The following is a 27,704-nucleotide window of genomic DNA, read 5'->3' on the forward strand; positions in this document are numbered from 1 at the left end:
AAATCCGATTTTTGTGCCCATATGTGACCTGTATCCAATCTGTTAAAGGCAGTTTGAACAACACTAATCCAATTTTTTCAAATCCAACCCAAAAGTCTAAATGTGACCAAGTGCATTTTTGTCATTTCTAGTCCAAATATCTCATCACACTTAAAATCAGACAGAATCACCTAAAGATGAACTTTTCAGTGAGATAGATGAACTGATTTATAGACAACAGATCTGAAAAATCTGATTTCAAGAAATCTTACTGAGATATTTTTCACTGGTTCCATTGGCAGGTTTTGTTGCTTAATTCAAGATTTTTTTTTTTGCGTAATTCAAGCAACAACAAAAAAAGAATCTGCCAATGGAACAAGTGAACATTATTTAATTAAGATTTCTTGAAATCAGATTTTCCAGATCTATTGTCTATAAATCAGTTCTTGTATCTCACTGAAAAGTTCCTCTTCAGGTGATTCTGTCTGATTTTAATTTGGACTAGAAATGAGAAAAATACCCTTGGTTAGATTTAGATTTTTGCAGTACCCAGATCACTTTCATATGTGGTCCTAAATCTGACCCAGACCACTTTCATATGTGGTCCTAAATCTGACCCAGACCACTTTCATATGTGGTCCTAAATCTGACCCAGACCACTTTCATATGTGGTCCTAAATCTGACCCAGACCACTTTCATATGTGGTCCTAAATCCGATATGTATCTGATATCTTCCAATGTGACTTCAGTCTGAATGTCCTGGTCGTATTTATCAGACCTTTTTTCACTGAAATGCAACAAATGTCATAATTCTGCGTCCCAGGAGTGTCACTGCAGTGAACATAGTGTGTGTCTGCATGGTCTGGTATTCCATCAGGACCTCTTTAGTCCATGTGGGTCACTTCAGGGTCGCATTTAGTTCAGACTCAAAACTGATAGAAGTGACATTTAATGTGGAATATGAACGAGCGCACAAAAAAAAATCGGATTTCACCCATAAATCTGAATTGTGCATTTAGACCTGCTGTGTGAACGCAGCCTTAGCCTTACTCCACCGGTAACATTGTAATGATATATAGAATAGAGATCATTAGCCACGGTGGCTGTGGAATATTATGACAGCTAGCTAACATTAGCCCACAGATCTGCAAACTTTACAATCTAAAGAGTCATTCTTGATTTGAAAAAGAAGAAAGAATGTGACTGGAGCCATAAAAAAAAATATTTAAACTCATCTACATTTTACCACGAGGGGGCTGTTCTTCTGTAGCCTATTTGTGATTAGTTTGTAATTTGACTATTTAACTTTGTATTTCCACTACAATAATGCAATGTTTGGTGCATTTATGAAATTATACAACTACATTATAAAAAAATTCAAGATTTGTACAGTTTTTTTAATAATATACACTATTTCCAAACAAAATTATATTGTGTAATCGATAAAAAGCTCAACTTTCATGTATATAGGCTGACTTTAAAACAGCTAAACTACTAACAAATGCAAACTGAGGATCTTGTATTAAATTTGGCAAGAAAATAACGTAGTTGCTATAGATGCTGTCAAAAACAAATTACTTGATTCTGTGTAGTTATACCCTGCACATTTTTGCTGATGGACAACATTAGAATTGATTTAGGCCTAAAACAATGTTAAAAAGTAATTGTTCATTCAATTCATTTCAAAATGCTCCTTATGTTTTTTGACAATAGGAGCCATAGAGAGAGGTTAAAGAGCCATAGGGTGCAGACCCCTGCATTAGCCACTAATACATATTAGTAACTAAACTTGCATTAAAGGGGTCAATAAATCCCTGACTCATCTTCTGTATCTAACCTGTGACTGTATAATCCAGGAAATATGACAGAAGATATTTTTCAGATTGTTGTGATATTTGCCAAACTTTTAGCTCAGAACACAGAATATGACTTCCAGATTTTTGCCACTGCTTTACATAGACTTTAATAATGTTGTGTTTTTCACTTTAGCCTCATAGTCCCCATGAAAAAAGTTAGCAGATGATTTTGCATATTTATTTGGTTCCTGTGAAACAATAAAGTAGGGAAGCCACGCCTCCTCCAGAAAAGCCTGATTGGGACATAAACTTTAAAGAAAACTGTTTATCGGATGTGCATTAGTATGGACCCCAGAGTAGAAAAAAAATCATCCACATTTTTTTCGTTTTCCAGGAAACAGCAAACTCTACAATATGACTAGGTGTATGCACAAAACCCATCTGATACAGTTCGGCCAGATACTGGAATATAGGTGACACACAGCACCATATATATATATATATGTAATAACAGCACAGAAACGTCATACATGGTAACAAGTACTGCTCTGATTCTTTCACCCTATAACGCCACACGTATCATATTTGATCCATGAGTTTTGAAGCCCTCTACATGATCAGTGGGATTTTTTTTCTTGAAAAACCTGATGTATACAATTAGATACATGCAATACACAGATAATCCACCAGGGGGAGGAGTTCATTCACCAGAGGCCTTTCCAGTGACACTACAAGACTGTCATTAACCCTTTCATGGATAGTGGTCACTACAGTTACAGCTGTTTAAAGGTGTTCTCTTATGGATTTGGTTGTTTTAGTTCCGTATCAGCCAACACAGTGGACACTTATACATCATCCCATACACTGACATGCATACCATTACTGTAAATTTGCTGTTCTAGATAAACCTGATCTGCAGTTACATGTTTGAGTGTAAAAAATTGCTAATTTTTTATTAGATTGTAAAGATTGTTTTTTTTTTTGCGTATTATCTCCATGCAGGTATGTTAAAATGTGAGAAAACATCAGATTAGCAGCATTAAACATGTTTTTATTTCCTAGTTTTGACGCAGTATATCAGTAAATACACGTTTCTTTGCTTCTGAAATTAAATGCATGGTGTCCAGCTGAGTGGACATTTTTGGAACTCCATAAAAATTTGGTTTATAAAAATTTTTACATTTTTTTCATGCCTAAAAAGGAATAGAAACACTCAGGAAAAAAAAAAACAACTCCCGATTAAGGTTCTCATAATTCATGCATGAAAGGGTTAATGAGGAAGGAAGAACTGTGACCATTTAGAAAAGGAGTTACCAGTTTGTTAGACAGGTTTGTGTTATATTATGCTTTTGTTTGTTTAAAAATAAGATTTGAGCTTTGAGACCTGATGGATCAAATATGATACAAAATTAAAAGTCATACATGGAAACTGATATTTGAAAAAAAAAAAAAAATTGGGGTTGTTTAGAAGAACCAATAAAGGCTCCAGTTTCAAAGAACTGGAATTTTCTGTCAATGATTTAATGGTTCAGGCTTTACAGGGTTAAGGTTGAATTCAGATCAGTTTAGTTGGAAAAGAAAAACCTGTCAGCAGCGAGTGATGCTGTCACCACAACTCTTGAGGCAGAGTGTTGTATTTTAATATAAAGTTTAATTCATTCATTCGTTTATTTCGAGCATTTACAGAATACATGCAAATTAAAAATAAAAAAAATAAAAAAAAAATCATTGATCTATACTCGAAAAGGAGTGGGAAGAAGAAAAACGTATTTAATCCCACCCCCATTCTCGTCATTAAATAACTTCACATAATAACATTTTAAATACTCACTCCTGTCCTTTGACTTCGAGCCAGAACAATGAACAAAATAACAAAAAATAACAAAGTAAATAAATAGTTCGTAAAGCATCTGAACTGTAAAGGAGCTGCTTTTATTCTCTGATGTTCAGATTATGTGTCCTAATGATTTCAGTCTAATTAGAGTCACCGCCATTATTTGATTTTTTGTGCTTTTTATATCATCTTCTGGCCCAAAGATTCAGTAATTCCCCATAATCATATTTCATTCTCCAAATCGATATACTCACCAGAAACTTGATCAGTCTTACACTGTACACACACACACACACACACACACACACACACACACACACACGAATCTGCTCATCATAACTCATATTTCTGTCAATCAGTCAATGAAATTCATTCCACTACTGTCATCCCTTTGTCCTGACCAGAGCAACTCGATCGTGTTGAAGATGGCATGAACCATATCAACCAAGACATGAAGGAAGCCGAGAAAAATTTAAAAGATTTAGGGAAATGCTGTGGGCTTTTCATATGTCCATGTAACAAGTAGGTACTGACAACGTGCCCCAAAGGTTCTTTACATATGTGGTGGCGTCCAGTTTTTCCTCTTTTTTTTCCTCTTTTTTTCTTTTTTGTTTGAATTTCTTTCGTCACAGTGAGTGTCTGAAGTTGTTGTCTTCTCTCCTTTGTCCTCTCTTTATCTCTCTCTCTCTCCCTCTCCTCTACCTCTCTCTCTTTCTCTTTCCTCTCGTGCTTCGTTCTGTGGGGGATAAATGACTTGTGTTTAATCAGAGCAACTGGAGCGCATCGAGGAGGGAATGGACCAAATCAATAAGGACATGAAGGATGCAGAAAAGAATTTGAACGATCTAGGGAAATTCTGTGGTCTTTGCTCCTGTCCATGTAACAAGTAGGTGCTGCTTGCCTGCCTGCCTGCCTGCCATACAAAAATAAATCCAAAACAATCAACATCTGACAAGTCCAAGTAACCGAGGTAGAAGTGACATCATGGTGGCCATCAGCCAATAGTCCGCTCTGCTCCAGCTCCAAACTAACTATGAGTCTGGCCCTTCACAGCCCAATGAGGGCGGCACGGGGTGGGGGGTGGGGGGGGTCAATGCTCTAAATCACAGGTGTCAAACATGCGGCCCGGGGGCCAAATCCAACCCGCCAAAGGGTCCAATCCAGCCCGCGGGATGAATTTGTGAAATACAAAAATTACACTGAAGATATGAACAGTCAGTGGTGTCAAAATCATTTTCATTCAGGTTTCACATACAGACCAATTAGATTTCAAGTGGGTCAGAACCAGTCAAATATTATCATAATAAAATATAAATAATGACAAACCCCAAATTTTCTCTTTGTTTTTTTGGTGTAAAGAAGTAAAATGACATGAAAATGTTTACATTACCAAACTATACGTTTACAAAAAATGTGAATAACCTTGTAGAAGCCAATAACGTAATAACGGCCGATAACGTAATAAATTTGCCATTATTAAAATGTAGTAAGCCAATAACGTAATATCTGGCCAACAACGTATTAAAAGTCCTGAACGGATAATGTAATAACTTTCGGCCAATAACGTTATAACTTATTGGCTGGTTATTACGTTATTGGCCTGGTAAAAAAAAATTCTTTGCAAATGTAATAACTGAGCCAATAACGTAATAAGTTATAACGTTATTGGCCAAAAGTTATTACGTTATTGGTTCAGGACTTTTATCACATTATTGGCCAGATATTACGTTATTGGCCTATTACATTTTAAAAATAGCAAATTTATTACATTATCGGCCATTATTACGTTATTGGTTGTTATTACATTATTGGCTTCCACAAACCTGAACAAATATGAACAAACGGAAATGTCTTAAGAAAAGTAAATGCAATTTTACCAATATTCTGCCCGTTACTAAATGTTTTGTGTGATTGAAATGCACACGTGTAAATGATAAACTGATAAACCGAGGCAGGATATTGTTAAAATTGCATTTGTTTTTCTTAAGACGATTCAAGTTGTTCATGTTATTCAGATTTTTAAGGAAACTTTGTGGATGTAAACCTGATCATAATATAATTTTACTTTTTTCACTGGTATTATTTTACTGCTCCGGCCCACTGCAGATCAAACTGGGCTGAATGTGGAGCTGAACTAACATGAGTTGGACACCCGTGCTCTAAATGTTCTCCATATCACATACAAATTTAGACACACCCATAGAGTCGACCATCGCGGGCACATGCAGCAGCCGTGGGTTCCCATGGCGCCCTCTCCACTGGATTGGCCTGCAGACTAACAGTGCCGTTACCCAGGATTCATAGCTCCACAATCGGCAAGGGCTAATCTCTTTAACATTAATGGGGGGGGGGCGGGGGGGGGGGGGCTCACTGATTGGTTCAGTATTGCTTTAACACTGCATTTTTTTATTTATTTTTTTTGACTTGGGGACATCATCTCAGAATAGACATACATGAAAATAAGTTCAGCTATGATTCATGTTACTTTGTTTAACTGTGTGATGTAGTATATCTGCTAATACACAAAAGCACGTGTCCCATCTACACTGATGCAGATAGATGTTAAAGGGATATTTTTCACTCTGTAAGGGCTTCTGGTTTACATGTAGACTGCATTTTACATCACATGACAAGAGAACAGATTAGAAAATGAAGCAGTTAAGTGTTTATTGCAGCTTTGTGTGATAAAAAAGAATGTGAACTGTCAAATATCGGTCTTAAAGGTGTATATAGCACTACTGTTTTATATGGCATTGGCAGTTTTTTTTTCTTAATTCAAGATTTTTTTTGCTTAATTCAAACAAAAAAAATCTGCCAATGGAACAAGTGAAAATTATCTTGGTCAGATTTCTTGAAATCTGATTTTCCAGATCTATTGCCTTGTCTATAAATCAGTTCTTCTGTCTCACTGAAAAGTTCCTCTTTAGGTGATTCTGTCTGATTTTAAGTGTAATGAGATATTTGGACTAGAAATGAGAAAAATACATTTGGTAAGATTTCAGTTTTTGCAGTGTAGGTCTGAACCTCTGAGTTTACTGCAGGATGCCTGGTGTTGAGCTGATATTTTAGGTTCTGATACAGAAAATCAAAATTGCATGGTACAATGCTCTTACCAAGAATGTTGTTGGATTATTTTTTTTCCTCGATACATTGAAGTAAGTCTTATTTTGACAGCCTTAGTTATTACACAACTTGTATTTACTGAAAAATACTAGATGACACATACAGTCGTGGAAAAAAATTATTAGACCATCCCAAGGTTATTATCGTTAACGAAAACTAACGAAATGACGAAAACTAGAATTGTAAAAATATTTTTGTTAACTGAAATAAATAAAAACTATAATTAAAAGAAAAAAACGAGAACTAACTGAAACTGTATTGTGTTTATAAAACTAAAACAGATAAAAATTATGGATAAAATTCCCTTCATTTTCGTCTTTGTCAACGTCGATTGATATGAAATCGATTTATTTCCCTCAAGTAATTTGAGCTGCTGGCACCAAATGATATTTAACGGTCCATCACTTGTGGTTTCCAGTCGTCTTCTGGTCCCCACTCTACCTGGAAACATGGAGACTAAAGCAGCAGAGTCCTGTCTGGGATTTATTTGAATACGACGAGGAAAGAAAAGATATTAAAAAAAAAGTAAAATTAATACTAAAACTAAGCATTTAGAAAATAACAAAAACTAATAAAAACTAGCAAACCTGCTCTAATAACTAATTAAAAAGAACTGAATTAGAGAAAAAAAAAAGTCAAAGCTAAATAAAACTAAACTATAATGAAAAATCCCAAACTGTTATAACCTTGGACCATCCAAAGTCATTACAAACAACAGTCATGTAATCCAGTCCTAACTCCTGTGTGTGTCATGTGACTAAAACAGAAAAGAAAACATGGAATGTCTAAAAGCACTGTTTTTATCAGTAAAATGACACAGATACTGAGGGAAGAACTGAAGTGATTTTGGTTTTTATCAAGAAAACATATTAAATGGATAGATATCAGCTCTGAAATTTAACTACTATGAGCTATTTTTGTTGGTATCATTGTATTTGTCCAAACAAATGGACCTTTAGTTGGACCACACTGTAAAAAAAATCTGTAATTTAACAGAATTTTCACTGTTTATTTTACAGATTTTTCCTGCATTTTTAAGATACAGGAAAATATCAATGAAAAGACAAAAACAGACTGTGATTTTACATGTTAAATGGAAAATAACACGAAAAAACTGTAACTGTGAATACCCATAAAATTTCCATTTTTTAAAAGATTTTTTTTTTCTTTTTTCACAGCAAAATACAGTTAAAATACATTTGCAAATGTATCGTAATTTCACAAATATTTCTTTTCTATTTATGAGATTAAACTGTTAACTTTTTTAAAAAAAAGTTTAATGCTGTAAAAAAAAAAATAATAAAATGAGAAAAAAAACACTAACAATTAACTGTAACAGAAGTATTTGTTCTGTCAGTTGAACCAGACTTGTTTGTTAATTGACAAATATCTTGTGTAATTACAGGAGGTTTCACAACGAAAATGTTGAATAAATGAGTTTTGTGAATGTATAACATGTATAAGCACTGATAAACTGTCCAAATACAGTTTTTAGCAGTGGATTGGACAACTGAGTCTCACTGAAAATTATATATATATATATATATATATATATATATATATATATATATATATATATATATATATATATATATATATATATATATATATATGTGTGTAATTTGATTGTTTTAATACATGTAAATATTCTTTACTAAACATTAAAAACTAACAAAAAAATATGCAAAATCTCATGTAAAGTTAGAGCAAAAAACTGTATTTTAATTATGGAAAATTACCGTATTTTTATGAGATGGTTATTTCCCGTTATTTAACAGTATTTTTTCGGCGTCCCTACTGCCAGAATATTACTGTTGTTTTAGGTTTTGTTTTTTGTTTTTGTTTTTTTACAGTGCAGGCATTAAAATTTACAAGAAATTAAAGAAAACAAGGGTGGTCTAGTCATTTTTTTTTCTGACTGTAAATACCTTATTTCCATGTCTGTCTCTTCTGGAAGATGTGCTTCCCAAGTCAGAACATCACAGTGAAACTTTAACGGCCCATCCAGGTACCACATTACTTATGAGTACTACTGAGCTTTCCAATGCCACCATGTAGAAAAAATCATCCCATCCAGGCCTCAAAATAATGCCCTTTTTAAGTCCAGTTTCCACCTACTCCAACCACGTATGTGAGGCCCATCAGAGACGCCGCCGAGCAGAAACAGGCCAGTCCTCCACATAAGCTCTCCTCCACTCAGCCTAGGCCTTGGGTCACCAATAAGTGCCTCTCCTAACACTCTTCTACCAAGTGCCCTATTCTCTAAGCTGCCACTTTCCTAATGGGAGACACGTACATGCAGGTGAAGCCGTTGTAGAAGTCCTACCTGTAGAGTCGTAGATGAGGACTTCTACACTGACGTCACCTTCGCTGTTGCCAAATGTAGAACTACTTGGATTCAACCAGAGCAGGGCTGGGGCTCCCAAAGCATCTTGGCACTCAGATCCTCTACATGTGTTGACTGGAGCTGGAGCTTCAGGGATCTTGGTCCCAAAATGCCTTTGGTCAGCCTGGTCCAGGACTGTTTGACACTTCTCCTCATCTGCATGATCTCTGCCACCGCACCGCTCTAACATCTATAGCAGATCCTCACCTTTTTATTGCAGGAAACGAAACTTTTTTGTTTCCCCCTCTCTGAACACCCCCCACCCCCTTCCCTGCCACCACCACCACCACCATTTATTAAACCACTAAACGCCAATGACATGGAATGACTCGCGAGCATGACCCTTTGAATGCTCATGCATGCATGATGATGCAACTCATAACAGCAATGCTACACATGATGATACTAAGATCAAGATGGTACTGATGATGATGATGAGGGTGATGATGATGGACGTGAGAAATCCTTTTGGGTGTCGTTTACAGTGAACAGTATAAAGCCTAGAGGGCAAATGAGGGTCTTTTAGATGACACTGGTCTACAGGTCAAATACTTTCACAATAAAAGTAGTGAAATGTTACCGCATGTGAGTCTCTGATCCAGTCTAATCCAGTCCTAAATGCTGGTTGGCTGAAGTTTCACAGATACAGTCTGGGCTCAAAATGTAAAATTCAAGACTTCACCTCCTAAGACCCAGGAAATGTCAGCAAAGTACCAGCTTTTTTTGTTTTTAATTAAATCAGTGCCTAAATTGGAAACATCATGATGCAACAGTTTTCTCAGATGTGGTTTTTTTAAATTTTTATGGAATGTCCTTTGTGGTGGACAGTTTTCTTTTCTTTTTTTTGTATAAAGTTGTGAAACTCTGTCCATAAATGTGGACAGAAAACCCAGAGCTGAGTCTGAGGAGGTTAACGATAGAATGGGTTTAACTCCAAAGGAATATTAGTGTCAGATCTACTTCAAAACACTGTCTGCACATGATAATACATTCACTTTACAGGTTCTATCAGCGGAACATTTATACATCTATTGGATAAATGGACATAAACATATATGTGGAAGAACACGCCATCATATACCTGGAAAACATCAGCAAACCAGCACTTTGGTCATTAGTTTAACAATTAGTCTGATTAAAATACGTAACATTTAGCACATTTAATCTCTGAGGCAGATCATGTCAAAAACAACTGTAGACCAGGGTGATCAGTAGATAGGTGGACACCACCTACGCACAGACCAGTTCAGTTTGAGTTCACAGAAAATAAGAAAGGGTAGAGAAGCAAACATGAAAAATACAATATAAGTACTGCAGTCAAAAAGAAATTAGAAATGAACACATGGTTCCCAAAAAAGGCCAAGAGGTAGATCAAAAATGTACTATTTGGGAGTTGACAATATAAATCATATATTAAAAAAAAAAAAAAAAAAGTTTATAAAGTTTAGAGAAAAGATTTTTTACAGTTTGAATCTTGCCCAGCAAAATCCAAATTCAAGTCGCCTAATTAAATATTATGAATATTAGATACTAAGCATAAGCAGCTGAAATGTGACACTGTTAACTGTAGGTGGACTATCTAAATAAAGTGTTATGGTTTGGATTCCAAGAACAAAAGCAACGGGGACAGAAGACGTAGAAGCAGTTCAGGTTCAAACCGGTACATTTTTACAAAAAAAAACAACAAAAAACTGTTGAAGGGATCCTTTTGTCTGTAGATACAGGGATTTAGTGCTTTTTAACCTCCTCAGACCCAGGAAATGTCAGCAAAGTACCAGTTTTATTTGTTTTTTATTAAATAAGTGCCTATATTGGAAATATCATGATGTAACAGTTTTTTCAGATGCAGTTTTTTACATTTTTATGGAATGTCCTTTGTGGTGGACAGTTTTCTTTTTTTTTTTTTTGTATAAAGTTGTGAAACTCTTGTCCACAAATGTGGACAGAAAACCCATAGCTGAGTCTGAGGAGGTTAATGCTAAATTATGTCACAGTGTCACTATAATGAAAAAATGAGGCTTTGCGAGGGTATGTGAAGCTGACTTCATGTCATCCTCCAGATGACTGCAAAAGTAATTTGTTGATTTTTCAATTGGTTGTAATGAAATAAACTACAGACACACTGTAAACTGATTCCCTGTTGATCTGAGGAAAGAAGGTAAAATGGGAAGATGGAAACACTAGGGGTGTTAGAAAATATCAGTTCTGCAATATATCGCGATATTTCATTTCACAATAGTGTATCAATATTAAAAAGTACTGTATTAATATTTTTAGGTATTTATTCAAATGCAGATATGGTGGAGGTTCATTTTTGTTTTTTGGTTTTCTTTATTGTTTATATTTTATTTATAATTATTTAACACTTTTATTAAATAATGGTTATTTGAAGCATCCTAAAAAAAACTTTTTACTGTCTGAGAGGCAGATGGCAGTTCCTTTACAAACTAATTTTGTGATATAACATTAGATCCTGTTCTGATCAAATAAGAAAGTGTTTAGTATTTTTAGATATTTCTGGTGTAATTCAATTCTCCCAGGAAATAATCTGAAGAAAAAAAAAAAGAAAAAAAATTAACAAAAAACTGCCTTTTTAACAGTATCATGATATATCGCGATATATCGTATCGTGATCCTAATATTGTGATTTGTGTCATATCGCCAGATTCTTGCCGATACACACCCCTAGTAAACACCGCATGATAAAAATGCCAAATGCTAGAAAGAATGGCATTATGCCACATTAGAAGAAGGGAAGAGAAAATCACCAGAGCAGAGCTGCTGGTGGGTTCAGAGCCCTGCGCACTGCGTGTTTCTCTGGGTGTACTTGTGTCTGTCGCTTCCCTTGTCTTGACACGACTCGCTGTGGCGATCCGGCACGCTGCTGCCTTTTGTCCCCTCTGGTTCTGCTGCAGTTTCTCTGCGGCGCCACCTCTCCTGCAGAGCGCTGTGCTAAATTAGCCTTTATCCTGCTCTGGCTGCTCAAACATTACCGTCCGCTAAGCTCCCTCCACCGCGGGGAACTCGCCCACATGTAGGTCAGCCATATCAGATAGTGGCATGATAGCCTGCTGGGAACTGAAGTCCAACTGAACCCACACACGCACGCAGCTAAAAAAGAAACAGTTGTTCTTCTTTTTCATGCTACATAGCATTTCGTCCATTTTACATGCTGATTACGGGACTGCTTTAGGTGTTAATCCCCTCACGTGCAGCCTGTCAGAATAATCGGTGGTCGATGCCTGTTTTTTAGTGCAGATTTTCGCCGTTTCTTTATTTTAATTAGCGCTTCGCTCAACTTGCAGGTCACTCAGGGAATGAATTAGACAGAATGAGTTCTCTTTACCAGTGGATCTGCCAGACTCATATGATTTAATCAGATCATCTCAGTTCAATCACAGTAAAGCTGATTAGAGGAATGCATGATCTCTGTTTTTGGAAAGCAGAAATGCAGGAGATGGAAGTTTAAAAGAGAAGGGAAGTGATGGTAGGAGAGGAAAAAGAGGTGGAGAAACAAAGAAGAAAGGAGAAAAAGAAAGGACTCAGACGAGGGTAGAGTGTGTGTTAACCACGCTGGTGTGTGTCAGCAGGGACGGGCAGCTAAAGCCAAGCCTTGCCTCAGTCCATTTCTATTAATAAAAGCAATGTAGGAGGCTGAGGCTGAGCCAGCGCCATCCCCGATGCAGCGAGGAATCATCCACACACAACTCCAAGGTTATACCAAACTCAGCCGCACACCAAACCATACAAGCAAACGCAGAACACAGTGTGGTTGAATGAATACAGAAAATAAAGACGCTTCAATTCACCTTCGCAATCAGCTGCTTAAGACTGAAGATGAAATGCTTAAACATAAATGAGTCCACTTTCCTGCAACACAGACACTAAACCACAGCTGAACAGTGAACTAGAGCTTTCTGTGCTTCCATCTTTGACTCCTCTGTGCCAAAAACAGACGCACGACGCAACAACGTGTGAAGTTCGACAAGCAGAGCAAGGTGACATTTCTAAAGCTACACAGCTAACAGAGCTGTGATGTTAGCGCAGCTGTATGTGGGGGCTTCTATGAAACTGGGGACAATTTGGTATCGTTACTTTTCCAGCTTTTTAGACCCAATAGTAAAAGGTAAATGTAGACAGATTTCCCCCCAGAATGGACTTAATGATGACCTCAGATAAATGCAAAAAAAATTATACTCTTGTTCAGAGCCATCCCATAATTAATGCATTTTTAATCAAATTTTGGGGCCAATAACAGGACCCACACTAGAAAAAAATGCCCCTCTAAAAACCAGTTTAAAACAATTTATACAAGATATTTCTGCTTGAATTAGGCAACAAAAAAAAAAAAATCTGCCAATGGAACAAGTGAAAATTATCTTAGTAAGATTTCTTGAAATAAGATTTTCAAGATCTGTTGTCTGAAAATAATTCTTATATCTCTCTATTCGCTTTTCCATTGGACATCTGTGCAAAACTTTACCAATATTTACTAAATGTTGAAAAAACAGAAGTGCGTAATGTCGGTTTTTCCATTAAATCACAAATGCGATGATTTGTCATTCCAAAGTCATTCCAAAAACATGGCGACAAACATAAATATGGTGTTGATTTACAGATATATTCATTATTATTATTATATATTACCCCTCTATCTCGTGCTAAATTAAAAAATGATTCAGTTTCCTGGTGTGTCCACACATACCGCACCATGTTTCTTTTAAAACTCTTCTTCTTTGCTTGTTGTAACGTCGTCAACATTTGCTTTTTGTTTTAATTCACGTGACTGTAGTTGCATAAAAAGGTCTTTCCATTGCAGTTCTGCATGATATAGCAATTGAGCTACACCCGAAAAACTATGTCTTGCGAGCGAAAAAAACTTTTAATCGAAAAGTTTGGGCGAAATTGTCGTTTTTCCATTAGGTACATTTTTATGCGTAAGTTACATTCGTGCAATTTGAGGATCAATGGAAAAGTGACGACAGAAAAGTTCCTCTTTAGGTAATTGTGTCTTATTTTAAGTGTGATGAGATATTTGGACTAGGAATGAGAAAGATACACTTGGTCAGATTCAGACTTTTTCTATTGCAAATATGGACGTTAAATCTCCCTCGGTGTCAGTGCATTAGATGTGAAAACGTGTGTAAATGCTCTTCTATAGACTCTAAATAAAGACACTGTGTTCAATGTGTCCATCCTAGTGGTTTTTCATCAATCTCAGTCTTATTACAGGTTTGGTGTGGAACCCATCGTGTCCACTGGTGTTACATACAGAACCTGCCCAGTTAAACGCATATAAATTGCGAATGCTTTTGCAACAGCGGTCCCTGCCTTCAATAATTAGTTCAATTCCCAAAATGCACCTGTGAGAGAATAAAGAGATATTAAAAAAAAATAGTAATATGTAATTCTTGTGTCCTTTTGACCATGTTACATGTGGACTTTTGTATTAAATATAATGTAAAATAATATAAAAATGTATTTTATCTGAAAAATAGCTTCTCTTTTACCTCAGTAAATATTTTTTTTAAATAGACCCAAACGTGCTTCATAACATTCGTCTACATCTGGTTTGAATTTTTAGCCCCACGTCCTGTTTTTAGGACCAGTTTCATAGAAGTACCTCTGTATTAGTGCACTTCAGTTTCGTTAGGCAGAAGCAGATACAGAAGAGACTAAAACTCTGACTCCAAATCCTCATCATGCTCTTCACTCCTCTGCCAGTGCACGTCCCGAGCTCCAAACCTGGAGAAAGAAAGCGGTGACATTTTAAAAACACAAAGGAGCGTGGGTGGAGTTGGGGATCTAGGAACAGTCAACAACAACCATGGTGTTATTCTCTGTTAACTTCCTCCAGTTTTTTTGTTTTTTGGTTTTGTTTTGTTCTGTTTCCTTTTGTCGTTTGGCAGTTTGTTCTCTGCATTCAGTCTTCGTCCCTCCTGATAATGTGACAGTCCTGTACCACTCTGTGTTGTGTGTCTGCCAAAAGCTTGTCTATTCTCTGTTTTCTGTGGGACATTTGACTGTGGGAGTGGGTGTGGGTGTGGGAGGGTGGGCTTTGGGGGGGTGGGTAGCGCTAGTCAGTTCTTTTAAAAGGAAAAAAAAAAAAAAGAGATGGGATGGGAAGGGAGGGGAGGGGAGGGGCTGTACTGACACACTGAGTCATCCTACATGTGGAAGCTAATAGCTGCATGCTTTAACGACACCAAACAGACATGATTGGAGGAATGTGACTTAGCGTCCCAAACCTGCCTGACTCTGATCAGTATGTTATACCAGATATAACATCACACACTTTAATCTGAACAGAATGAGCCTGTACCTACCAACCAGCCCATGCCTGCTATGCTTTGCTTGACTTAGTCTAGTCCCCACCATATATTTATGTGCTGAATGCATGATACCAAGTAACACCTTTGTGTCAGCTGATCACGCTACATATACTGATTTATATTTATACGCAGTTTGCTAAATACCTCAAATCCAAGGCTCTCTTTGTAGACATGACTATTGGAAGGCAGCCTGGTTGAGGTAAATGTCTGAGCGGCTGGTCTAAGCTGTCCAGTAACTGTCCCTCCTCGTCTTCCTCCTCTACATCACCACCGCCGGCGGTCAGGATGAAGAGCGGAGCCAGCAAGGCCTGGGGGAACAACCAGGACGGGGTGGTGGCCAGCCAGCCCGCCCGCGTCGTGGACGAACGCGAACAGATGGCCATCAGCGGCGGCTTCATCCGCAGGTAAGAGGGTGAGGACGCGAGTGGGGGAAAGGGGGCGGGGCTAAAAGTTTGAAGCTAAAAGAAGTCACACAGAGGAGGATCAGTCATTTTCAGTCAGTTTATTTTTTATAGTTTATCAGTCATTTTATTAGGTTCAAATTTCTAATGTTTTATAATTAAGATAATTAGCTTTATGTTGCACTTTTAGATGGTTTTTAGTACTGTCACTGGTGTGTAGACTGATCTGCAGTTTAAATAAACAGGTAAATACAGATATGTTATGAGATATTTTGTTGGCGGATATTTTTTTAAAAAATCAGTTAAAGGCCATTCTTTCATACCTTCGACAGCCTCTATAAATAATGGTTGTACTTTTAACACCTGGAAAAAGACGCTGTATTTCAAATGAAAATCATCTTCAGTGTACATGAATTGGTCTTTGTCAGTTAACAAGTGAAAATCTACGACGGCGTATTAGGGCCACATAAGGAAATAAAAAACACTTGTCACTATGAGAATAAAATGGTAAAATATCAAGATAAAATCTGTAATTTTATGAGAATACTGTCGAATACAAAAAGAGTCATAATATTATGAGACTAATGTTGTCATATTTCGAGAATAAGCCATAATATTACACGAATAATGTCGTAATTATTATCTACAAAGACACTAAACACTGAGGAACAGACAGAAAATAGTTCAAATTGAGCTGAATTTTCTTTAGACATTTCAGGTTGTTCATATTTTATTGTTACAGGATAGTTTGGAAATGTAAGTATTTCCATAATTTACTGTTATTTTTTGCAATCCACTGTGGGTGCTTTGAGTATGCGTTCACAGAAAAGCGCTATATAAATCTAATCCATTACTATTATTACTATTATTATTATTATTATTATTATTATTATTATTATTAATGTAAAAACAGGCAAGAAAAATATAATTTACAAGAATAAAGGCATACCCACTGGTCCTATAATGTAGAACTGTGAACATTTTGTGAGGTTCTACTTTCATTTGGCGTTTACACACAAAGGACAAATACTGAGCCTATTAGCCCCGCCCACCATCAACACATTAGCATTAGTCGAAGGACTTTGAAGACAGTTCGCACACATTTGGGTTTGTTTTGTCATACGAACTGAACAGATTTGGAGTAAATTGTCTCTTTTGTGGAGGAGGAACTGACTGGAAGTGGTCGACTGCAGAGCTAGCGGTGGTTATACCATGACTTTATTCTATTATATTTTCCCCACTTGTTTTTAAATTATGACATTCTCATAATACTACGGCTTTATTCTCAGAATATGACGACAGTATTCTCATAATATTACCACTTCCTTCTCATAAAATTTTGACTTTTTGTATTTGACTTTATTCTCATAAAATTACGGGTTTTATCTCGATATTTTACAACTCTATTCTCGTAGTGACAGGTGTTTGTATTTTTTTATGCGGCCTTAACACCATATGTTATTGTTGTTATTCATATATAGGTTTTTTTCTTCATCCTTTTACTTTTAGATTTTTGTGGTTGTTGTTTCAGCTGGTTCTGGAATAAAGGACTAGGGGTTTGTGGTTTTCAGATATCTCTTCTTCATATTTTTACTTTTCTTTTTTTTGTCCATGCAAATAATTGTTTAATCAAATCAAATTGAAGAAAATAATCGATGGATTAGTAGATTTCAAAAATAATAGATAGGTGCAGCTCTAGACCATGGTTTTAAATGTAAGGACAAGGTTTTAAATAAATAAATAACTGATGAAAACAATCTAACTAGTAACTATATAATGCATTGACCCGTGTGGATCCACAGGTTCTAGATGTGGTCGTTTTTCTGCTGTTCTGTCTTGTATTCGTACTGCTGTACCACATTTGTCCAGCAGTCACCGCCAAAGCATTGTGGCCATAGCAACGTGATTGTAAGGCTATTGTATTAAAAATTACTACTATCTCCCAAAATATTGGTCCTATCAACTGACTGTTTTCACTAGTCTGTTCATTGAGCAAAAAGACAGAAGTTTGACGAACTGCACACACACACACACACACACACACACACACACACACACACACACAGAGGCCACTTGGCTTGTATAAAACAGATGCAGTGGGGGTGGTAGCTTTAATAGCACCCTATGCAAGACACCCCTTTGTGCCCCCCCCCAATTTATCTTTGGGAGGTGACGTCGTCCACATACAGGTCAATCGTGGCACTTTTCCATTAACGTACTGCACCCCCCCACACACACACTTTTTTTTTTTTTTTGGGGGGGGGGGGGGGGGGGGGGGGGCTAGTGGGGCATAGAAAACCATTTCACATAGTCATTTTTTTTTTGTCAGCTGCACATAATGCACATGCCAGAAACCGTCACTGCTCATATGTAACTGGGGGGTGAGGAGTGACTGCAAACATGTACATTTAAATAAGTTTACTCGCAGGCCATTTTTAAAACAAACAGAACAAAATTCAGTTCAGCAGTGAAATACAGTATTCATATCTTGCAGATACTGTTAGTAACAGTTATGCAGTGTCCACGACTGTTGTGCGCAGAAAGCTGGTCTGAGGTCAGACCCAGACTGAGAGGTGAAGTCTGGAGCAGAGGCCCAGATGCCCACATGAACCCGGTCACCGAGCCAGTGCGTGACCTGCTGTTTATTATTAATAACATCCTACTGTCTCCACCTGACCCGGGTCTGCGTGTGTGTGTTCAGGGTAACAGACGATGCCCGGGAAAATGAGATGGACGAGAACCTGGAGCAGGTGGGCGGCATCATCGGTAACCTGCGCCACATGGCCCTGGACATGGGCAACGAGATCGACACCCAGAACCGCCAGATCGACAGGATCATGGAGAAGGTGAGTCCGGATTCGGTCAGAGTAGAACACCAAAACTGTGTTTCTGCAGTAGACATTCAGTAGCAACCGTCAGCGATGTATAAGATAGGTAGTTCAGTCATGATCTGCAGATGAAAGTACACAGCAAATACAAAAGAGGGTCTGTGTAGCAGCAAGTAAAAGAATGAGCATCAATGAATCTTTATTCACAGTAAAACAAAAGTTGAGCTGTACACTGGAAAAAAAATCCAAATCTGAACAAGTGTCTTTTTTTCATTTCTAGTCCAAATATCTCACCGCACTTAAAATAAGACAGAATCACCTAAAGAGGAACTTTTTATAAGAACTGATTTATAGACAATAGATCCGGAAAATCTGATTTCAAGAAATCTTACCAAGATCATTTTCACTCGTTCTATTGGCAGATTTTTTTTTTTTTTTTTTTTTTTTTTTGCTTAATTCAAGCAAAAACAATCTGCCAAGAAACTTCAGAGAGAAGTAGAAACAAAGGACAACAACATGTATTTTAGAGCTACATTTTCAATATAACACTAATTTGATCAGTAAAACGGCTTTGTGTGCTTCAGTGTAAGACACAAATGTTAGCTAGCTTAGCAAACAGTAGTCGACAAAGATAAACATCTGACTGCTGTTGACCTTCATTTTGTGTGCATATTATATGAACATAATGCTGCACCATGATGTTAAGTCACATTATACAAGTCACTTCTCACTTAAGGTTAAATGTATTTGTTTGCTAATAATTCTGTGTAAACAAGCTAATGTTTGCAAAGAACTTATATTCACAATATTCACTCATATTCACATCAACTGAAATGTATGGAATGTATGGCTCTGTTGTGACTAAACTGAGCCGACACCATTTTGGTAAACCAAAAAAAAAGTTTTGTGTTTTTCCTCAAATCCATTGGTCTGTCCTCTGCTAGTCAATATCTACATATAGAATAGAATAGAATAGAATAGAATAGAATAGAATAGAATAGAATAGAATAGTCATTACAGCTGCAACCGATTAATCGACTAGGTGCTTGAAGCCAATGCAAAAATTCCCGATTTGATTAATCGACTCGAATTGATTGAAGGGAAATATTCTATTGCAGTTTTCCTGAACTAAAGCTTCTTTGTGCGTCACAATAAGCGTCCGTGTGAAACACAACAGTGGAACCAACGTTTAACAGCAGAGAAATGAAGGAAACAAAGCTTTGATTCAGGAGAATTGAGGTTGAATGATTTTTTTGGATCACTTTGAGTCAATTAATCGGTTGCAGCTCTAATTGTCATTACACCCGTTGTGCTACAAAATTGCAGGTGGTCTCTTCCAGCCACAGTGCACTTACATCTAAATAACAACACAATAAAATACAGACATATTAGGAAATAGAACATATAAAGTAATGTGCAACTGAAATATTTGCAAATAATAGATATACTAAATGAAGGGTAAAGAATACTGAAAGTAGTCATGCAGCAGTGCAAACCAAGTAAACATCCATTTAACAGTGTGAACAGTGTATGAGTCCAGCTAAACCTGTCATGTTATCACCTGTTATATTCAGTTTGATGTTGGTTAGTTTCTTACACCGGAGGAAACCAAGCATTACTGATTATTAAATTAAGACTATATTGTAAAACAGCTCTTGCAGTCCATTTGGTTCATTTGTCTCTGATATTCCAGAGGTGTACACAGTACATATGTGTTTATTTCCTGCAGTGCATATGTTGAAACCTCCATACAGTGACATGCTGGAGGCAAGACTTAGTCAAGGTCTACTGTTTAAAAGTCTTCCAGTTTCATACTTTTACTATAAACTAGGGATGTCCCGATACTGATCTGGCATTTTTTAGAAGATTGGATCAGATTTAGTCACAAAATTAGGCCAATCCGGGCCCAGTTTGAAGGGGGGGGGGGGGTAAACAAATGTCCTGCCCCTCAAATTAAAATTTCCGAAGGTAGGACAAAGGAAACTGAGCTGCACATCAGCAGGAGGCTTAGACGAATGAGTAAAGGCTCTATGTTTGACTTTCACTTTATGGTCTGTGCGTATTTATTCTGAGGTACGTACAGTAGTGATGCACGCGTCAGGTTTTTTTCAATCCGAAGGCCTTTGTTGAAGTATTTGACCCGCCCCAACCCCACCCATGCATCACTAACGTACGGCGCAGAACACACCCCCTTGTAACACCTGAACAGATCTGTCCACAGACGTACTACAGCAGTGACAAACATACAGCCCACAGCCCAAAACCAGCCCGTCAAAGGTTCTAATGTGTCCCACAGTATGAATTTGGAAAGTGCAAAAATTATACTAAAGTTATTAAGAGTCAAAGGTGTCATAGTTGTTTTAGTTCAGGTTCCACATTCAGCCCATTTGTGATCTTCAGTAAAATAATAGAATAATAATCTGTAAATAATGACTCTAAATTTAAATCAAAATTTCATTGTAAAATATCAGTATTTATCCATCCATCCATCCATTGTCCACCGCTTATCCGGGGCCGGGTCACGGGGGTAACAGTCTAACCAGGGATGCCCAGACTTCCCTCTCCCCAGACTCCTCCTCCAGCTCTTCCGGGGGGACCCCGAGGCGTTCCCAGGCCAGCCGAGAGACATAGTCTCTCCAACGTGTCCTGGGTCTTCCCCGAGGTCTCCTCCCGGAAAAAGGTGGTCTGCCCTCTCCGGGTCGGTGGGGAGTCTTTGCCCCAAGTGGAGGAGTTTAAGTATCTTGGGGTCTTGTTCACGAGTGAGGGAAGGATGGAGCGTGAGATTGACAGACGGATCGGTGCAGCGTCTGCAGTGATGCAGTCGCTGTACCGGTCGGTTGTGGTAAAGAAGGAGCTGAGCCGAGAGGCGAAGCTCTCGATTTACCGGTCAATCTATGTTCCTACCCTCACCTATGGTCATGAGCTTTGGGTCAGGACCGAAAGGACAAGATCCCGGATACAAGCGGTCCAAATGAGTTTCCTCTTCAGGGTGGCTGGGCGCACCCTTAGGGATAGGGGGAGGAGCTCAGTCACCAGGGAGGAGCTCGGAGTAGAGCTGCTGCTCCTCCGCGTCGAGAGGGGCCAGCTGAGGTGGCTCAGGCATCTGTTTCAGATGCCTCCTGGACGCCTCCCAGGGGAGGTGTTCCGGGCATGTCCCACCGGGAGGAGACCTCGGGGAAGATCAGTATTTATTTGTTTGTTTATTTATTTGTCTCAAACTTTGAAATAAAAATTAAAAACAAACTAAATAAAACAATAAAATCAAGAAGTCAATTACATATGCACCCACCAATGATCATTAAACAGAAAAAGTCCAAAAATACAATAAAGTTAAGATAAGTGTACATATGAATCAACTCAAACACAGTTTGAGAAGGGACAGACAGAAGCAAAGGCTTATCTAGTCCTGCCCCTTCCTTACTTTCAGTGTCAAATTCATAACCACATATATTTCCTTATTATTTCCGTATCAGATCAGTATCAGCAAAACTAATCCTAAAAAAATCAGATCGGAAGCAAAAAAATCCAGATGGTGACATCACTAGGGGTGTAAGAAAATATCGGTTCAGCAATATATCGTGATATTTCATTTCACAATACTATATTGATATTAAAAAGTACTGTATCGCTATTTTTAAGTATTTATTCAAATGTAGATATTGTGGAGGTTCATTTTTGTTTTGTGTTTATCCTTTTGTTTATATTTTATTTATTATTATTTAACACTCTTATCAAATAATGTTCGTTCCTTTGTTGGTATCGCACAAAAATAATGTTTTGATATTAGTTATGAAATAATAGAATATGAACATTTGAACAGGATCTGAAACTGTAATGTCTGTAAAACAGAATTTCAGTTTTAATTCAGGAAAATTTAGTGATATAGCGTTAGATCCTGTTCTGATCAAATAAAAATGGGTTTAATATTTGTGTATATTTCTGGTGTAATTCAATTCTTCAAAGAAATAATCATTTAAAAAAAAGAAACGAACAAAAAATTGCCTTTATAACAGTTTCATGATATATTGCGATATATCGTATTGTGATCCTAATGTTGTGATTTGTATCGTATCGCCAGATTCTTGCCAACGCACAGCCCTAGACATCACTACTATAAACGCCTCCTGTACAGTGTTTGTTAAAGATGAGACGACCCAAAATGAGCTCATGCTGTCTTCTAAAACATGGTTTGATGCCGTACCAGAAAACTCACTCTTCTTTCCCTGTTTTCCTTCGCTCAGGCTGATTCCAACAAGACCCGGATTGATGAGGCCAACCAGCGCGCCACAAAGATGCTGGGCAGTGGCTAAACGCCCCCAGCCCAGAGCGTGACCCGTCCCGGCGTCCCGCGCCGCACATCGACAGGCGCTGACATGCTTTCATCATGGTATTGACCTTCTAGGTTTGCACACATGCACATATCACCTCCCCTCCCCATTGTAAATGTTGTTCTGTGTGTCGTCTGTCGAGCTTTTTCAAGATGATTGTCCTCGTAAAATGATGATTTCTTATACTCCGTCTATCATTCTTTCCAAAGGTTGTATATAGTGCTGACTTGATGGCTCTCTAGCTCACCTGTGAAGTTTTTATTCTCTTTATCAATATATATATATATATATATCATATATTATTATATATCATATATAATATATATATATATATAAAAGTACACTGCTCTGGATGACAAGTATATAATAGGAATGCTATACAAGCTGTTTGTTTGGATTCTTTTTCCTTTTCAGTATCTCAGTATCGTCTTAGTAAAACTGTGTCATTCCATTTAGGCTACTGTCATGCTCCTTATTTTGGTGTTGTCACAATAAAACAGACAAGACTGGCCCAAGTAAAGGTTTACTAAGCGACGGTACAGATGAAAGGGATCACAAAGAGCACTTACAATCAAAAGGCAGTCGTTGGTACATTTTCCTTCATCGCAATCATACTGAGTTACTGTTTAGACAATGTGCAACTAGACTCTCTGTAGCTGTATTAGACATTGCATTCCAAGTGATGTGAATTGTGCGTTCTCTGCATGACAAATGGTAGATTTTAGTCTTCTAAATAAAACCTGTCTGAAAAATATATATAAAAAATGATAACATGTCAGTAGCAAAATTGACACAACGCATGCTCAGTATTAGGACACAGTTGATCGTTCCATACTCCTGCAAGTTTGCAATAGTGCCACTCTTTCTGTCTCGATATATTTACCGACTGTGACCATCTCGTTGTAAAATAATGCAAAAGGGATCAAAAAAAGTGAGACGAAGATGAAAACATATGAGGACTCGGGGTTGTATTGCAAAAAAATGAAAAAATGACCTGTTTTCTAAATGATTATGCAGTTCAGTGATGAAGATGTTGACTATGTGCTGAAAGATGAGGACTGGTTGTGTACTGTAACATAGGTTTTGGATGCTCTGAAAAAATAAAAATAAATAAACGTTTGCAATGTAAAGCAAAGACGCATATTTCTGAGAGACCTTACTTTTATAAGAAGACTGTATCTGTAAGTTTATTCTCCTCGTGTGGTTTGTTATTGGTAAAAAATACTGACAATATTAAATAACAATAACTATACTCTGAAACAAAAAATACATACAAAAGGGGTTTTTTGTTGCTTCTGTACTTTAGAGCTATGCACACCAAATCGCCAAAATGTCGAGTAGTTAGAGTAAGGTGAGTAAATACCTAAAACCTGAATGACACAATAAGTTAAACTGTGAGATTGATGTCCTCAACGCATGTAATATTAAAGACTCCCTCTCTGTATCCTGTCAGTGTGTGAAGTGGTGGACATTTTGTAGCTAGCTGAATTGATTAAAAGTAATAAACCCTAGTGGTCCCCGTGTCTGTCTTTATTGCTCTTCTCAGTCCAGTCCAGGGTGATTTTTACTGAAAACACCACTCGCTTTGTGTGTCTGTACATGGAGATGACCTCTGATGTGGCACCCAAAGTCACATTTTTAACCTGCTCTGAATATGAAAGTTAAAAAAAAAAAACATGCTTTATTCACTGACAGTCAAACAGGTGTAAGATTTAGAGCATGGGTGTCAAACTCACTTTACTTAAGGGGCCAAATTTGGTCTGAAGTGGGCTGGATCAGTAAAATGATAACATAGTAATATATAAATAATTTCAACTCCAAACTTTCCTGCTTACATCTACAAACGATCCTGTCAAACAATGTGAAAAACATGAAAAACCTAACATTTCCTAATAAAAATAAGTACAATTTGAACAATATTATGCTTCAGTTTATCATTTACACATGTGCGTACAAACTAGTGGATCTACAAATATATAAAACATTTAATAACTGGCAGAATATTGGTACCATTATGCTGCGTTCCAGGCAACCTGTAACTCATGTTTTTCCATCCTTCTACTGGTGAAAATGCACTGGAATGTTCAAACCTGTGACTTCCACCCATGAACTCGTACTAGATCCATGTTCTCCCAGTTCCGTGCTCTGACGTCACGTAGCAATGGCGCCCCCCCCCCCCCCCCCGTGGATGCCGTGTTTATGCAAATTACTTATTAAAAAAATGTATTGCTCTAACGTTATTTACCTGCAAATGTTCTGCAGAATCAGCAGCTGCTCTAGTGTTAGCTAGTTTTAGTCCAATGAGCGCAAGAATAAATTAAAACCAAATACGAATCCAAATATACAAACAACATCAAAGGTAGAACAGCTTCTCTTGCCTTTTTACTCCTCTGTTTCCTTTAAATAAGCAAGGAGCAAGCACCTTTGGGCAATAGAAATGATTGTAAATGAACATAACGTACGGTCCACCATGCTGGTTGGTTTACATCTAGCTCCCACAATTCCTTGCACTCAGGTAGTTTGGTGAGGCTTGCCTGGAACGTTACAAAGTCATGAGTTGTGGTTTGAAGTCGTGACTTACAGGCTCAAAAAACGGCCTGGAACTCACACTTATACTTCTGTTAAGGCATTTCAGGGCATTTGCATTTTTCGTGAAATGATGGTTTGTTTTAGCATAAATACAGGAAAATGAATTGAAAATGTTTACACTTACAAAGAGAAAAAATTGGAGTTGTGAGTATTTATAGGTTATTAGTAGGGATGTCCTGATCTAATTTACAGATTGGTATCGCCTGATGATCTGGCATTTTTTTAGAAGATCGGATCAGATTTAGTCACGAGATCCAGGAAGTGGAGGTGTGGGTGGGGGTGGTGGGGGGCAAACATCCTGCCCCCTCAAAGTTTCTGGAGGTAGGAAACACCTGCACAACAGTGGGAGGCTTAGAGGAACCGGTAAAATTTCACGTTCACTCTGCGCTTGTACTCATTCTGAGGTCTGATTGTGATACACGAGTCTGTTTTTTTTCAACCCGCGGGGTTTTTGTGGACTTCTCTGACCCAAACCTACCCGCCCCGCAAATAACCTTGCATTCTTTTGACCCGCCCCAACCCGACCCATGAGTAACCTGCTTCACATCACTAACGTATGACACTGAACGCACCCCCATATAATACCAGGACGGACCCGTCCACAGACACACTACAGCAGTGGAAAATATAAGCTTCTAATTTGTCCCACAGTATGAATTTGGAAAGTGTAAAAACTATACTAAAGTTACAAAGAGTCAAAGGTGTCGTAGTTGTTTTAGTTCAGGTTCCACATTCAGCCCAGTTGTCATCCACAGTAAAATAACAGCATAATAACCTATGAATAATGACTCCAAATTTAAATCAAAATTTCATTGTAAAAAGTCCATATCGGATCAGTATCAGCAAAACTAATCCTATAAAAAAAAAAAAAAAATCAGACTGAAAGCAAAAAAATCCAGATTGGGACATCACTAGTTATTATTATAATACAGGGTGACACAAAAAGACGGGGACTTTTTAACAATCCAATAAAACCAAGAGTGATGGAAGAAAAATATTTTATTCATAGTAATTGAAACCTTAAAACATGCCATTTAAGAAACAATGATGGAATTTTCATTTTTTAAAAATTACTTCCTGTAGATGGCGTCCTCCTGTACGAATGCATTCTTGAAATCTGCTGTTGAGATTCCTCATTGACCGCTGCAACATCTCAGCTGGTTTCTTCTTTAGGGCAGATCCAGTCTCTTCTAAGTTATTAATCCAACATTTTATCGCGTGTTTTGATGGAACAGCACCATGACGTCTAAGTTGTAAAAACGTCAGAACTCCCTCTGCGCAGCTGTCAAACTATCAGCGTTTTTATCAAACATTTTTATGGCTAACGCACGCTGTTGCCCGTTCCACTGATCCATGGTTACTAAAATGGGGGTGTGTTTACTTGCTTAAGGTCACTGTCTCGCTGTGCTGCCACTTGCTCATGTCTGCCAATACGCACTTCAAAAATTCCTGTTTTTTTGGGTCACCCTGTATTTTACTGATGTGATCCACTTGAGATTGAATTCGTCTGTATGTGGCACGTGAACTAAAATGGTTGTTAATATCTTCAGTGTAATTTTTGCATTTCAAATTCAGCCCACAGGCCCGACTGGACCCTTTGATGGGCCTCATTTGGCCCCCGGGCCGCATGTTTGACACTCCTGATTTGGAGACATAAACTAGCTGTGTGAAGCTGGATAATTAAATGGTAAATGGACTGAACTTATATGGCGCATTTTCTACACCTTAATGGTCCCCAAAGTGCTTTACAATTCCTCACATTCACCCATTCACACACATTCATACACCAGTAGGCAGCTGCTGCCATGCAAGGCACGGCCAGGCTCTACTGGGAGCAATTTAACCCTTTCATGCACGAATTATGAGAACCTTAGTCAAGATTTTTTTCTTCAGTGTTTAGCCATGAAAAAAACAATGCGATCGAGTTTTTTTTTTCTATGGAGTTACAAAAATATCCATGCATTTAATTTTTGAAGTAAAGAAACGTGTTTAAAACCCAATGTCAGAAAGTGATATGAAAACAATGAAATAAAAACATTTTTAATGCTGCTAATCTGATGTCTTCTCACATTTTAACATATTCTAATGCTAGTAATTACTCACTTCA

At 37.6% G+C, this 27,704-nt stretch overlaps 1 protein-coding gene across 2 annotated transcripts in view; it reads left to right on the forward strand.

The window, feature by feature from the left end:
• The window catches only part of snap25a (synaptosome associated protein 25a), a 103,152-nt gene extending 78,633 nt beyond the window's left edge, over positions 1-24,519 (forward strand). Inside the window, exons 5-8 of one of the 2 annotated variants that reach the window (XM_030128069.1) lie at positions 4,015-4,132; positions 15,736-15,855; positions 18,554-18,698; positions 22,922-24,519. In XM_030128069.1, the coding sequence (XP_029983929.1) occupies positions 4,015-4,132; positions 15,736-15,855; positions 18,554-18,698; positions 22,922-22,990 (452 nt within the window). In that variant the 3' untranslated portion in view covers positions 22,991-24,519. Of the gene's footprint in view, positions 1-4,014; positions 4,133-4,378; positions 4,497-15,735; positions 15,856-18,553; positions 18,699-22,921 lie in introns of both variants that reach the window. The other variant, XM_030128068.1, reaches the window with a different exon arrangement.
• Positions 24,520-27,704: the final 3,185 nt, after the last annotated feature.

Source organism: Sphaeramia orbicularis, chromosome 24 (genome assembly GCF_902148855.1).
Source record: "Sphaeramia orbicularis chromosome 24, fSphaOr1.1, whole genome shotgun sequence".
NCBI classification, from domain to species: domain Eukaryota; kingdom Metazoa; phylum Chordata; class Actinopteri; order Kurtiformes; family Apogonidae; genus Sphaeramia; species Sphaeramia orbicularis.